The sequence below is a fragment of the Chlamydotis macqueenii genome, chromosome 14 (genome assembly GCF_036417535.1).
Source record: "Chlamydotis macqueenii isolate bChlMac1 chromosome 14, bChlMac1.mat, whole genome shotgun sequence".
In the NCBI taxonomy this organism is placed as follows: Eukaryota; Metazoa; Chordata; class Aves; order Otidiformes; family Otididae; genus Chlamydotis; species Chlamydotis macqueenii.
The window spans coordinates 10,385,192-10,398,576 of NC_141569.1; the positions used below are offsets into that span (position 1 = coordinate 10,385,192).

The 13,385-nt window shown below is 37.6% G+C and overlaps 1 protein-coding gene across 2 annotated transcripts in view; it reads left to right on the forward strand.

Moving 5' to 3' along the window:
• Positions 1-12,554, forward strand: part of CPEB4 (cytoplasmic polyadenylation element binding protein 4) — a 44,966-nt gene extending 32,412 nt beyond the window's left edge. For both annotated transcript variants that reach the window (XM_086759182.1, XM_086759183.1), the window contains 6 exons: positions 110-283; positions 2,454-2,543; positions 3,174-3,292; positions 4,201-4,315; positions 4,528-4,709; positions 8,123-12,554. In XM_086759182.1, coding sequence (XP_086615308.1) covers positions 110-283; positions 2,454-2,543; positions 3,174-3,292; positions 4,201-4,315; positions 4,528-4,709; positions 8,123-8,350 — 908 coding nt within the window. In that variant the 3' untranslated portion in view covers positions 8,351-12,554. The remainder of the gene's footprint in view (positions 1-109; positions 284-2,453; positions 2,544-3,173; positions 3,293-4,200; positions 4,316-4,527; positions 4,710-8,122) is intronic.
• Positions 12,555-13,385: the final 831 nt, after the last annotated feature.

Here is a 13,385-nt window from a genome sequence, read left to right on the forward strand (position 1 = left end):
TGCTAATGCAGTGACTAGTGCATTTTTAAAAAAAAATTATTTAAACAGCTTGTGCTTTGTTTTGTTAGTATGGTTTTTTTTTCCTTTTTTTTTTTAACCCCCTCTTCAGGTCAGTCTTCACTGTTCCCAATGGAAGACGGGTTCTTGGATGATGGACGTGGGGATCAGACTCTTCACAGTGGTTTAGGATCACCTCACTGCTTCTCCCATCAGAATGGAGAAAGAGTGGAACGATATTCCCGTAAAGTCTTTGTTGGCGGACTGCCACCAGATATTGATGAAGGTATGCCCAGAAAATCATATCCAGAAAAGCTCCTTCTGGCTTAAGGACGAAACTATGGTGTGAAACCTTTTGTCTGATAGCTAATGAATGATTGTTTTCTGGACTCTACAGAAAAGCTTTGACGTGTAAATGGCTCTTTGCATTTTCCCACTTTCAGTACCAGTCCATGCAAAACGTGAGCTAATTCAGTCTGGTTTAGGCTATAGCATTATTCTGCCATTGAAGAAATATTACCACACGTTTAACTGATTTTTACAGTATAAAAATTATAAAAAAGGGATAGGAGTGCAAAACTAAAGAAGTATATATCACATGTTGAAACTCATAAATACATTGCAATCATTTTATAGGCACCAGAAGCCGGTAGTAGGAAAAGTATTGCTGGTAGTTTTATCAAGATTGTATAGCATAGTAAGTAATTGCTCTTTATTTGGATGCTTATGGGTAGCTCTCAGAGGTTTTCAGCCATGATTATGTCCTATGGAAGCTTCTGACGTACGTGTGGTGAGGACTCAGACAGGAACGAATCTGTACAGAGGCAGTTGCATACAGTAAGGAACCAGGAATTTGTGGTGGGTCGGTCATGCGTACCAAGATGACAGAATACTGCAGTTGTTACTAAAAAAACCCCAGACAAATACATCTCATGCACAACTGTAGTGAAGCTTCATTTCACCAGAGTTCTGTATTCTTATGTATGAGTATACTGGGATAGTAGTTAAAAGAACGACAGCAAACTTAAATCTGAAAAGTTGCTTTTTCTTAATCACAGAATCATTTTAATACCCACTTTTTGTGTCAGAGAGAGTGATTGTAATGCACTGCAGTGTGTTCTACTGTGACATGACAACCTGACTTTCATGTCAGACATAAGAGCTATTTTATTATTAAAAGGTCAGATTTAACATGACATTTACAAGAGGAAAAATGATCTTATAGTCTGTCTTTCTTTGCTGTTGTTGGGTTTTGTTTGTTTTTTTAACTTTGTCGTCTTTGTTGTTTAAAAACAGATGAGCACATGAATAGTTTGGTCTCTGGGACCCCTAGTTATTGAGGAATAGGCCTTTCCTAAACCTGTTGTAAGGAGGGTAGCTTGAATTTTTCAAACTTGCTTTTGTCAGCACCATTTATACAGCACCATTGCTGTATACATTCCTGATGATCTATTGTGCACAGAGAAACTGTCGGTGTAGTGGATTCTCAGTTGCTATTTCATTAGTGATGTCATCAAAGAGTGTAAATAAACTGAAAAAAGACATAATTAGTAACATCTTTTCCGATTTCTAACTGAATTTGAGCATGGGGAAAATAGTCTAAATTGTTTGTTAGGAACCCCCAATGGTGTGCTAGTATAGAAAGCCCTGTAATACCATAAAGAGAATACAGCTGAGCAGTGTGCCAGTTTAGATGACACTCCAGCAATGTGAAGTTTGTTCTTTTTGTTTCAATTTTTTTTAATGAAAAATTCTTACTCAGAGAACTTTTAACTAGCAGTGGTTCTGTAAGAGAATTGCCTCTAGAAAACTTCTATGGGAATATGCAATGTATACCAGTAATTTGAGGTCAAAGGCAGAACTGAAATGGATGCAATAATTGCTTCTTGATGTAGTAATATGTTCTTGACATCTCTCCTATAAAATTACATAACTATGTCCTGCAAGTTTACTCTGGTAGTTTGAGGTCAAGCTCAGATAGCATTTGCACATGTGGCACTGGCATGTGATATGAACAGGCATGGCTGGGTCTTCTGATAGTCCCTTCATTTTTTTCCAGTCTTTCTGGAATTACAAGGCATATTGGCAGACCTAAATTGTCAGCAAATTGTCTCTAAAGTCTTTGTGGGAGAGTAGTTGAAGCTGGGTTATGATAGCTGTATAGATGCAGTGGCTCCGTTTCCGTGAATTAGTGGGTTACGAGCTTTTATTTATAATAAAAGTATTGAGTAGAAATAAAAGCTTGATCTTTGACCTGTCTTGTTTTCTAATGTGTGTTCTGAGTTGTCACAGAGATTCCCCATGAGCTAGTAAGCATTACTATGAGCTGCTGAACATTTAAGGTCAGAGAATGTTTATTTATAGGATGAAGCTACCCAAAATCAGTGTTCTTCAAATTGTCTTCCATTCAATTAATTTTAATTTCAAGTTGTACCTTTTCCCTTCTCTCTTTACAGATGAGATCACTGCTAGTTTTCGTCGCTTTGGACCTTTGATTGTAGACTGGCCACACAAGGCAGAGAGCAAATCTTACTTTCCTCCTAAAGGTAAATATCTGATAGCCAGTAATACATGACGATTTTAGAATAATTTTTCTTAATAAGACTCCATTTCAGACAAGATTTTTGTAACAGTGACCCAATGTTTAGGGGGGAAAAAAGTTGAATCCTTTGGATCCTTTAAAATGGTGGAATTTAGAATGTGGCTTTACAATTATTCTGCACTAAAATAATTTTTCCTTAACTTCCTGTTTTTACTTTATTCCATTTTCCTTTTTCTCCCCCTGTTGTTCCTCATTTTTGTAAAAATACTCAAGACTAGTCCTCTTCAAATGGACTAAATGCCCTCCACAGAAGCTGGGGAGGATTTGTACTTTATTTTAACAACCTGGCAGGTTTGCCTCTACAGCTGTGGCTTTTGCTCATTTCATACTGCTGGCTTACCTTTTTCAAAGAAAATGGGGAGAGAGGGTGCTGATCAGCAAGCTCCCTGCTTTCCTTCATGTCTCTGCAGAGGACTTGCAGGAGGCCAGGTTGGAAATTTGTGAGAGCATCTGAAAATTTGTCCCTTACTGTATGGTAGCATGATGACATGGTGCCAAGCATAATTCTGGGCTAAATTATTATCCTACTGCCACATAGACAAAAGAAATAAAATGTTTGTGTTCTCTTTTGTAGGATATGCGTTTTTGCTGTTCCAAGATGAAAGCTCTGTACAGGCACTGATTGATGCATGTATTGAAGAAGATGGAAAGCTCTATCTTTGTGTTTCCAGCCCCACTATCAAAGACAAACCGGTAGGTAGAATTGTCAGGGCCTGCACAATTCCTCTATGATAACCAGAAATTCTTCTCTTCAGATGCCTTTTTTCCTTTTTTCTGTCTTCAGAGTGATAAAGTTTAAATTTCTTTAAGGTGTCAAATTAAGTTCTCGAAGACAAGGCTAGCTTATTTTTAAACTAGACACTATGAAGTTTTTTAGTCTAGTTACAATTCATATTTTTGTTAGAAAAAGATTTGCTAAATTTCACCATTGCAGATATAATAAATATATTTCCAGACAGGTATTTTATGCTTATTATTGATTAAAGTGTAGAATTCATATTGTCTGAGTGTTGCATGTGAAATATTTTGACAGAGACAAATCCAAAGTAACATAATGTGGCATTGAACTGAAAATTATTAGTACAAATGGTTTTGGGGCCGATGTGAGTCTGTTAATAGTTGGAAAGACTTCTGCTATATCCCTGTACTTCAAATTTGGCCAGCTGTAGGCAAATACAAAGCAGCTAGTTTTGCATAGTAAATAAACACGCAACTTTGCGCCCTGGAGCCTGTTGCGTGGAGATAACACTAGTCTAGTGCTTACACTTGGCTAGAACAACGTGAGTAGCGTAGATATGTGTGCACCAGTGTGGTTCGTACTGCACATTTCAGGCATGATTAAGTAAATGTGTAAGTAGAGGGTGAGTTTTTTTCCCAGAAATTTGGGTAACGAGGAAGTGGTGAAATTTAGTATGATCAAGTGTTCCATATAAACAGAGCTTATTACCATTTCATTTTGAGAAATGATCGCTGAACAAGTAGCAAATGAGTTTAGAAAGTACAGCTGTTTAAGAGGTTTTCTTCTTTGTAGGATACTGTTTTAATTTACTGAGATACTTTGAATTGTGAATGGTTAAAAAAAAAAGGCTTTTTGTCCATAGGTTCAGATCCGGCCTTGGAACCTTAGTGATAGTGATTTTGTTATGGATGGTTCACAGCCTCTTGACCCACGAAAAACCATTTTTGTTGGTGGTGTTCCTCGGCCTTTACGAGCAGGTACACTGCGTGTTCCGCAGCACTGGGCATGTTGAATATGCAGTCTGATTTGGGGAGCAGCGGGGGAAACAAGTTATTTCAGCAAGGGAAGTATTAAGTGTTCTTGACACTTGTAGCGGGGGACATGAATACAAATAGACTGTTTCATTTGATGCTTTTAGGAAAAAAACTGCCAAGTCTACACCACTGTTTCGTTTTCCTTTCTGGTTTAGTGGAACTTGCAATGATAATGGATCGGCTGTATGGAGGGGTGTGCTATGCTGGAATTGATACAGACCCTGAGCTGAAGTACCCAAAAGGAGCTGGGCGGGTTGCATTTTCTAATCAACAGAGTTACATAGCTGCTATCAGCGCTCGCTTTGTTCAGCTGCAGCATGGAGAGATAGATAAACGGGTAAGGTCTTCAAGCATATTCTATTTTTGTTCAGTGCTTTCTGTGGAAATGCTTTTCCATGTAAATGTGTGTCATTGTGAAGACTGTAAATGTTATATCAGATTAATTGCATATTTAGGGCTAGATTGTGCCTCTTAGATACAACACAGAATAAAAGTGAAGGAGCGGTGCAGAGCTGTTGCTTCTGGAACGTGGGAGGCAACTGTGAAGCAGACTTTCTCAAATTGCTTAGCATAATGGGAAGTATGTCAGCTGCCTTGCCCTTTTATAAGAATATTGCACTCATATACTCCCACTGCAAGTATTTGCACTTGTAGTGTTTGTATAATGTCAGGGAGTAGGGTCTCTGCCAAGGATGGAACAGTTCTTATTCCTGTTTTGCATCTTTTGAGAGAGTGGGCAGAATCTGGCCCTAGTGCTGTACACTGTGTGCTGGGTGTTCCTAAAGAGCATCGTAGTAATGCATTGTAAGCTCATTAGTGTGTGTTACAGCCTCACAGTCATCCTCTACAGCTTAAGTAAAGGCTGTGTCCAGTTATTTTATTCCTTTGTTGTTATAAATTAAAGGAATATGCCAAATGGATCTGCGGTTTGGTTGCCTCTGCCCTCTCATCTGTATAAAATGTGACTTTGCCAGTTACAGGGATCTTCAGGCCACAATTTTGAGAAACTGGGATCCTTACATCTACCATTCTGTCTAATTTATGCTTTGTCTCTGGATTTTTTGTACATGACTGTCATTATTGATCTTAATTTTATAATTACTACAGAGGAAAACCCCCAAACTTGGCTGATGAGCTCATTATCATTTCACTTCTGCTTTGGCTATAAAGCTTGGGTAGAAGAATTGTAACAACAATTTGACTGTGGTCTTGCAAATTGGAATGTCTTTGTTCTGATCTTGGCTCTGAAATAAGTTCTGTATGGCTTTGAACAAATAATTTGGGCCGCTCTTGTGCAACGTCTGCTTGCATAAGCAGACCCTTGGGTGAATAGGTCCATTGAAGCTGACGGGACTACAAATTTAAGTAAGTACTTGTGAGCTCTAGAAAAGATTTTGCAATCTATTTCCCCTTCCTTCTCTCCTCCCACTCCTTATTTCCCCATTTTGTGTACAGTTAAGAAGAAATGTGGGGAGATAAGTGCTTAGAGGATTCATTATAAGAGGGGTTTGGTGCATGAGAGATACAAAAGTGCAACAGTGGCAATACCATTTTACTACGTTTATTAATAAATTTTTTTCTAATAAAGTTTTTCTCTAGAAAATAAAAATAAAATTAGTAATAAGAAGGGATTTCCTGTAAAATTAGGCAAGGAGGTGCTGCTAAAGGGTGTGCCCTTCAGAGATAATGCAAATGCTCAGTGGCCTGCAGCACCCACCACTGCAGAGCTTCCGAGGAGCACTGCCACCCTAAGTGTGCCTGGTGAAGTTGCTGTAATGAAGCTGTTTCTGCATAGCTGGGAAACAGTGATAACACCCAGCACAAGTAACAATTGTAGGCACAGACTTCTGCGCATGCTGAATAAAGTGCTGAGGACTCTAACTATTATCTCTGGGTTGCAAACTTGCACAAAAACCAGTGCCGCAGTAACAGGCTAAATCAAGCAGAGGTATAAATACCTGTGCTGTAGTTTGGCCTCTGAATATGGCTGAGTAGACATGATAGAGCAGCAGAACTGCCATGTTAAGGAGGCATGCACAGCATATTTGTAGGTTCTCCTCTTAGAACCTGTAGAAGATGACACTCATCAATGTAGGAGACAAAACTCGCCCCACCTCAAACTACATAGAATCATAGAATGGTTAGGGTTGGAAGGGACATAGCAAACTAGGTGATGAAGGGAGAATGTGGTGTTAGGCATATTTGTCTGCCTCTGCTCTTCTATAATTTCATTCTTCTGAGTTGGCATGGAGGGCTGTTTGAGAAACAGAACTCTATCAGTGGAAGAGGAGAAGAACTGAGGCAAAAAAAAAAAAAACCCGCTGTACTGTCTCCGAGTAGTTTATATGTGCTATAAGCACAAATGGCGTCAAAGTATGCAGTGCCCTGTCTGGACTATGATAAAATTGGGTGAGTTTAAAAACACAGGAACTTGTGAATGTCCTTATTGGAATGAGCTGACTTACCTCTGAGGTTTGTGAGATACAGAAAGGAGCATCCCTAAGCCAGATGAAGAGATAACAGGTTGACAGTAGAGACATCAGTCACCGTCTGGATATGTGGAAATGTTTGTGAAAACACCTAATTAAATGAGCTTCAGAGAATGCTCACAAACACTTCTAAAACTTGAACCTGTACCTATACTTTTTTAACGTGAAGTTTTGTGTTGTGCTTCTGGTGTGTCACATGGACCTTTCACAGTTCTGTGGAGCGAAGGAATGGGTGTGGAGGTAATTACTGGTTTTGAGGTGAAACTGAGCCTTTAGGGGGTGGCAATTATAATTTAAACACATAGGCATGTCTAAATGAGCTGTGCTCTAGCCAGCTTGGATACTGTGAACAGCAAGCTTTGCCTTGTTGTCACAGAGAAAGTGCTCTGGAGTGCTGTGAGCAGGGCTTTGTAGCCCACAGTACAGCAGGCTTGGGTTTGGTACGCAAATGCCCAGATTAAAAGCTAACAGGCTGCAGATGTTGCAGTGTACATGTATTCTTGGAGCACCAGCTGCTAAGTTCCTGTGAGTCACTATCAGTTAAGAACTTGAAGAAATTTTTCTTCTCCTTTCTTTTTTGCTGTTCTGAATTACTGCTCATCATCTGGTGCTTAATGCCAACAGCGTAGGTGGCCATCAGTCCCATTTTAAGCTTCTCATTTGATCCCAGCAGGATTAGGTAGGTTTCCTTTTGCTGAGAGAACTAAGCCACAGAAAAAGAAAACCGGAATGTGCTCTTGATTAAGATGACAAATCGAAACTTTAAAGGTTGGAAATTCAGATATTGAAATTTGCAGGCCATGTGCATATTTAGTGTGCAGTTAGTGTTCTGTAAACAGTTTACATTCCTCCGTGAAACAGTAGGAGCTTAATTGTGCATCACCATACTTAAAAATAAACCTCTACAATTCTCCAGGATTTTGATACGAACCTGTGTGTCAGTTCTGAAACAATAGCCTGATTGGTCCTTTCTGGAAATCAATGGCAGCATGTGTGATACTGATGGTCAGCATTGGTTTCTGGGGTTTTTTAAGGGTCAGGGAGGACAGTGGGAGCAGGATTGTTCTCAAGTGCCTGTAGTTTTGGGTGTTAGACGATGATCATGTGCAATGAGGGGGAAAATTCTTGAGTGTGATGTTATCTACTGCAGAGCTGTGATCAGAGTCCTGCTAGTGTACACACAGTAAATAGTGTGGAATTGTCATTATCTACATTGTTATTAAGAATTGTAATAAACTTTCTTCTCGTTTTCTGAATACAGGTGGAAGTTAAGCCATATGTCTTGGATGATCAGCTTTGTGATGAATGTCAGGGGGCCCGTTGCGGTGGAAAATTTGCTCCATTTTTCTGTGCTAATGTTACCTGTCTGCAGTATTACTGTGAATATTGCTGGGCTGCTATCCATTCACGCGCTGGCAGGGAATTCCACAAGCCCCTGGTGAAGGAGGGAGGAGATCGCCCAAGACATATTTCATTCCGCTGGAACTAAATGATCACTGCAGTGCTCATATGCAGGCCTCAAATTAAGTGCACTCTTCTGTTATCCTGATTGTCCCTACCCCACCTGACCCTTTCTCTTATTCAAGATAGCATGTCCTTTTGTAGTAGTCTGTAATTTAACAATAGTATAATGAAAGAATCACCTATAATATGGGTATTTTGTAGAATCTTGTCATTGAAAACTGTATTGGGAACTCCTTTTCGTATCGATAACATGTTGCAAGCGAGTTGCATTCTCTTGTCTTTACTACCGAGAGAACACTTAATTTCATGCAACATTTTCTTAGAGGAGAGAAAAAAATATTAAGAAAAGAGAATTGAAACAATAGAGTATTTTGGTTTTTTAATTAAATTATTGTTAATAAAGAACATAAGAATACTTTTATTAAAATAACCATGTAACAATAACACTATCAGTCTGTTCTGACACTTTTCCCCCAGGGAAGCCTGTTTTTGCCTCTCGTTTTATTTTGACTTCGGATTTTTCCAGCAACAGATGAACTTAGCATTTACCTACCAACAGGAAAGAGCATGTTTAAAGCAACAAAAATGCATGAGCAAAGTTGAAGCAGCATTATAATAATCTTTTTAAAACAATCTGTTAAGGGTTTTGAGGCTGAAATTTTAGCTCGGTATGTATCTGACCGTGCCTCTGACTACCACTCGCATCCAAATTACTAATGAGATAGGCAGAGCTTACTATATTTTCATCAAAATTATTACATTTTAAGAATTCCTGAATGTAAAAGTTGAGTAAAGTTACTACTGAGGGGGGAGTGCACTTTTGTTTTCTTTACGATAACTCAATTGTCTGGTCACAGCCCTAGAAATTCTACCAAAGCTAGAGTAATGACAACTAGTTAACTGGCATTTCCTCTCCTGAAGGATAAATATATAGATTTTATTTTTGATGGCTATATATAACTCTATATCCTAATATACTAACATTCATCAGGGGCCAGCCTTTGCTCTCCATTTTGACGTGAAAAAGTAGAAAACCTGAAGATACCTCAAGGATATCACTGATTTTTACTGAAGTTTTGATATTCCATTGTGTCACACAAACTAAAATTGGCTGCTTGTTCATTTCCCATCTTGGATGTAAAGTAAGTTTTAAATACCCTCTGACTTAGGTGTAACAGAAGGCATGGACCTAAGTACTTTCCAAGTCTTGTTTTGCACTATTTTCTGAATTTGTGCATGAAATGGTGCAAGTGTGCGTATGCCTTTCTTACTCTTCCTGTAGAAAGAATCCCAACTGAGATTCCACCTTTTCAGAACTTACCATGGGGAAATAAAGACTCACAGGTATCTGAAGTGCCAACATTGCTAAGTTAATGCCTGCTTTACTATAAATAAGTTCTACCTTGAGAAGCATTAACACAGTACATGTTAATTGAATGATAAAGAGTGGGTGCAGGGGTTTAGTTTGAAATAGCTGAATGAAGGAGTAGTTCTGAAAATTATTACTTTTGAACTAATGCCCTGGCCAACTTCTCAAATGATTATTTAGCAGTGTGCAAACAAACAAATTTAGTGGCAATCTTCTGAACTGCCTGAGCGGCACGGTACCATCCTAGACTCTCTCAAACCAAAGACTTGCCTCAGCACTGCTTGGAAAAACATCTGCTCCGTTGAAAGCCTTTGTCGGGCCCCCTTGTCCTGTTCCCCCAGCCCAGATTTTCTTTATGAGAAGCAGTTTTTATTTTCAATACAGGCTTTAATGAACTATACCTTACCAAGTTCCAAAGGTCAAAATGGAGACATTTGCTGTCTACTAGTCAAGTATAGAAAGGGAGCTGCTTTTAATAAAATCCCTGAAAATATTGACAACAGTAATGCAAATGCAGAGTGCTCTTGTGTAGATTGTCAGGGACTTTTTTTTCTCTGAAGTACATAATTATAGTTGGAATGTTCCTTTAATTTTTTTAATGCTTGTAGGTGGCTTGGGGTGTGCTATTGTGCCGATCCTACCCAGTACACAGGTGAGATGGGTTACCATTACAAGAAATAACACTGTTTGAGAACTAGCTTTGAATAATAATTTTCCCTTTGTACATGACCTGCTGAATTTCGGTACAGTGTTTTTGTAGCTAACTTATTTTGTCATGCACATAATGTATATTTGTTATGCACTACTTTTGTATATCTTGTTTTTCCAACAGTGAGCATTTTTAGGCACACTTTTCACTGACGGGATATCTCTTTATGCAATACCTCAATTTTTCATATTGCAAAGAGTAGCTTTTTGTACTTTTATTACTGAGAGATCTTCATATACTTCATTTTTTAATATAAATAATTTTAATAAATTTTATTTTCTTATATTCTGCTTTTTATACATTTCAGTGCTCTGCATACATTTTGAATTATGGATGTTGTGCACTGGCAATGCTATTTTAGAATCTGCAGAGAAAAGAAAGCATGTTGCTTAAACATCTTAGCCCAGCACCAGGTATTTGGTGTACATATAATTTAAGAAATAGTATATGTAAAGTTGAGAATTAAAGAAGAAAAGCATGAAAGTGACAAATGACACTATCTTTAGACCCGTGAAATTTAAATGCGTAAATATAGTGTAGAAATTTAAAAGTAAAGAAACATCAAAATTGTCTACCGCTTCTTACTGAGTTTTTAAAAATTATACACAAATGCAGACGTTTTTGGTGAATGTTTAGCCATTTTTAATATTAATAAAAATTGATGTTAGGTGTTTGATGCAGAAATGTGTCTGCTCTTTTAAATTATATTTAAAGAATAAAAGAGCCTGCTAGGTGGCAGGCATGTAATGTTAGTATGCATGACTAATGTAAGAAATTGTTATTCTACTAATATTCACTTGTGATTGTGTGACAAGCGTGTTTACAGATTCTTTGGTTACACTTCGATTTACAGGGCATAAACAATTATATACATTACTCTGTACTTAAATAGTGATGACATGTCCTTCTGGTTACATGGGATTTGTAGTTGGGGTTACCATGTAGCTCCAAACATAATGAACATGTAGTTGGGTTACCGGTCGTAGGGTATCACTTCAATTTGCAAAGGGGTTAATAAGCATGTAGTTTTATCACACTAGCATGGCACTGGCCATGTACTTACAATGTAGTTACAGAGTAATTACATGGTTATTTTTGCAATGTAAAATAAAGTGTTTCTGATTATTTTATATGTAAAGAAACCCCACTGCCCCGTGCTTTTTGGTATAGTATCTACTTCTCCATACACAGACCTCTGCAGAATGCAAATTTAAAACTTGCAGTGAATGGATTTAGCGTTTTATAAGGATGCTGTTGGAAAGACTTGATAATTCACCCCTTTTGTTTTTGAAGAGTTAAAACCTTCTGTTAAAAGGTGATTTAAAACTTGAATGTGATGAATTGTGGCAAGTTAACTTCAAGTTATGTGCAATACCTATTTCAGACTTCTGGAAGATCTTTGCAGTGTAATTCTTTGTTTTTAATTGCAGACATTTAAAAATGTCATTTTCTACTGTTCTAGTAAATCCTCTTTCTTGCTGGTGTTTCTAAAGAAAAGAATCAGAAATCAATCTTTCTACTAATGTAAATTTGAGATTATTTTTAAAAAAATGGAATAAAAGGTTTTGGTCATTTGCTTTATTTTATTATCTTATTTTAAAGCTACTGTGATAGCATTGTAAGAATTGGGACAATATTGTATTCAGCTGTTTTATTTTTTATATTTTTAAATTTTAAAGTATAATTAGTTTTTATAATTTTCATCAGATTTTTTTGTTATATTTTTTGGAAGTGAAACTTTTAGCAAGTGGGTGTCTAGTTTTTACTAATCCCTAATATGTTTTTCCCCCCAATGTATTGCTCATATTATCAGAAGGAAAAGTTATTTAAGTATGTCAGTTAATTGTACTACTTGGCTGAATTTCCATATAGTTTTTACTGTGTATGGGGAGGTTGTAGTATTTATTATAGCATTTTAAATAAGGGTAATTCATTTTTTATTAAAGTCATTTTCACGTTTAAGTTCATATTTTTGTATGTTCTACTCTAAGTTATATAACACAAGTTACTTTTTTAAAGAGTTCATTTGTTGAAGTGCTAGTGAAAATTAATGTTATTAAATAGTTTGCAAATGACTATTTATACCAGTATGCATATAATTTTTAAATATTTGTAATGTGAGATGTTGAATGAATAAAACTTTTAACTCAATGTTTCTTCTTAACCTTTTTATTTTAAGCTTCCTGTTTCTTTGTGGCTGAAGCTCATGGGGCTTGGGGAAGTGATTTTGAAGAAGTGTATGGCACACGTCTGGCTGTATGATGTATAAAGTGCTTTAGGATAAGTTCTGCCATCCTGTTCTGGTCAAAATGTGGAGCATGGTTTTGTAAGGGGTGTGTGAGGGAGGGTATAACCACTTGAGAGATGCTGAGTACCCTGAACACTGCGTTAAATTGGTACAAAAGCAATGTGCAATGTTGCAGAAATTGGGAGGGCGATGTCTAGAGGACTGAATTGCTCTCTGTTGAATCAGGCTGTAGGAAGAACCTTTTTTACTGCTTGTGTCCAGATGTTGTCTTTAGGGAATGTTGAATGCTAGCTACTTAATTTTGTCAATTTAGTCCTTGGTGAGTATTGGTTAGAAATCGTGTGTAGCTTTGGAAAAGCCTTTCAGCAGCTTCAGCACTGCCGTTTCTATTTTTTGCACAGCCCTAAAGATCTCAACCTAGCCAAAGAAGTGTGGTTGGATCACTTGTTTCTGCTTAGTACTCTCTGCTGCTAATGCGTAGGGAGGAAGATGAAAAACAATACACAGCTGCAAAATCAAGCTAAGTGGGCAGGTGAGATGTTCAATGAGAAGAATACCACTGAGGCACATGTGCGTCATGTAAGTCAGAAACCAGTGTGCAGCTGGGACAAAAAGATAACCAGACTAGGGCCAGAGCAGAGCCAAGCAAGGCATAGATAGACATGGATTCTTTTTTAATTTTCTCATGGTTGTGATCTCATACTAACAGAGGGAAAAAGTCTAGCATTTTAAAA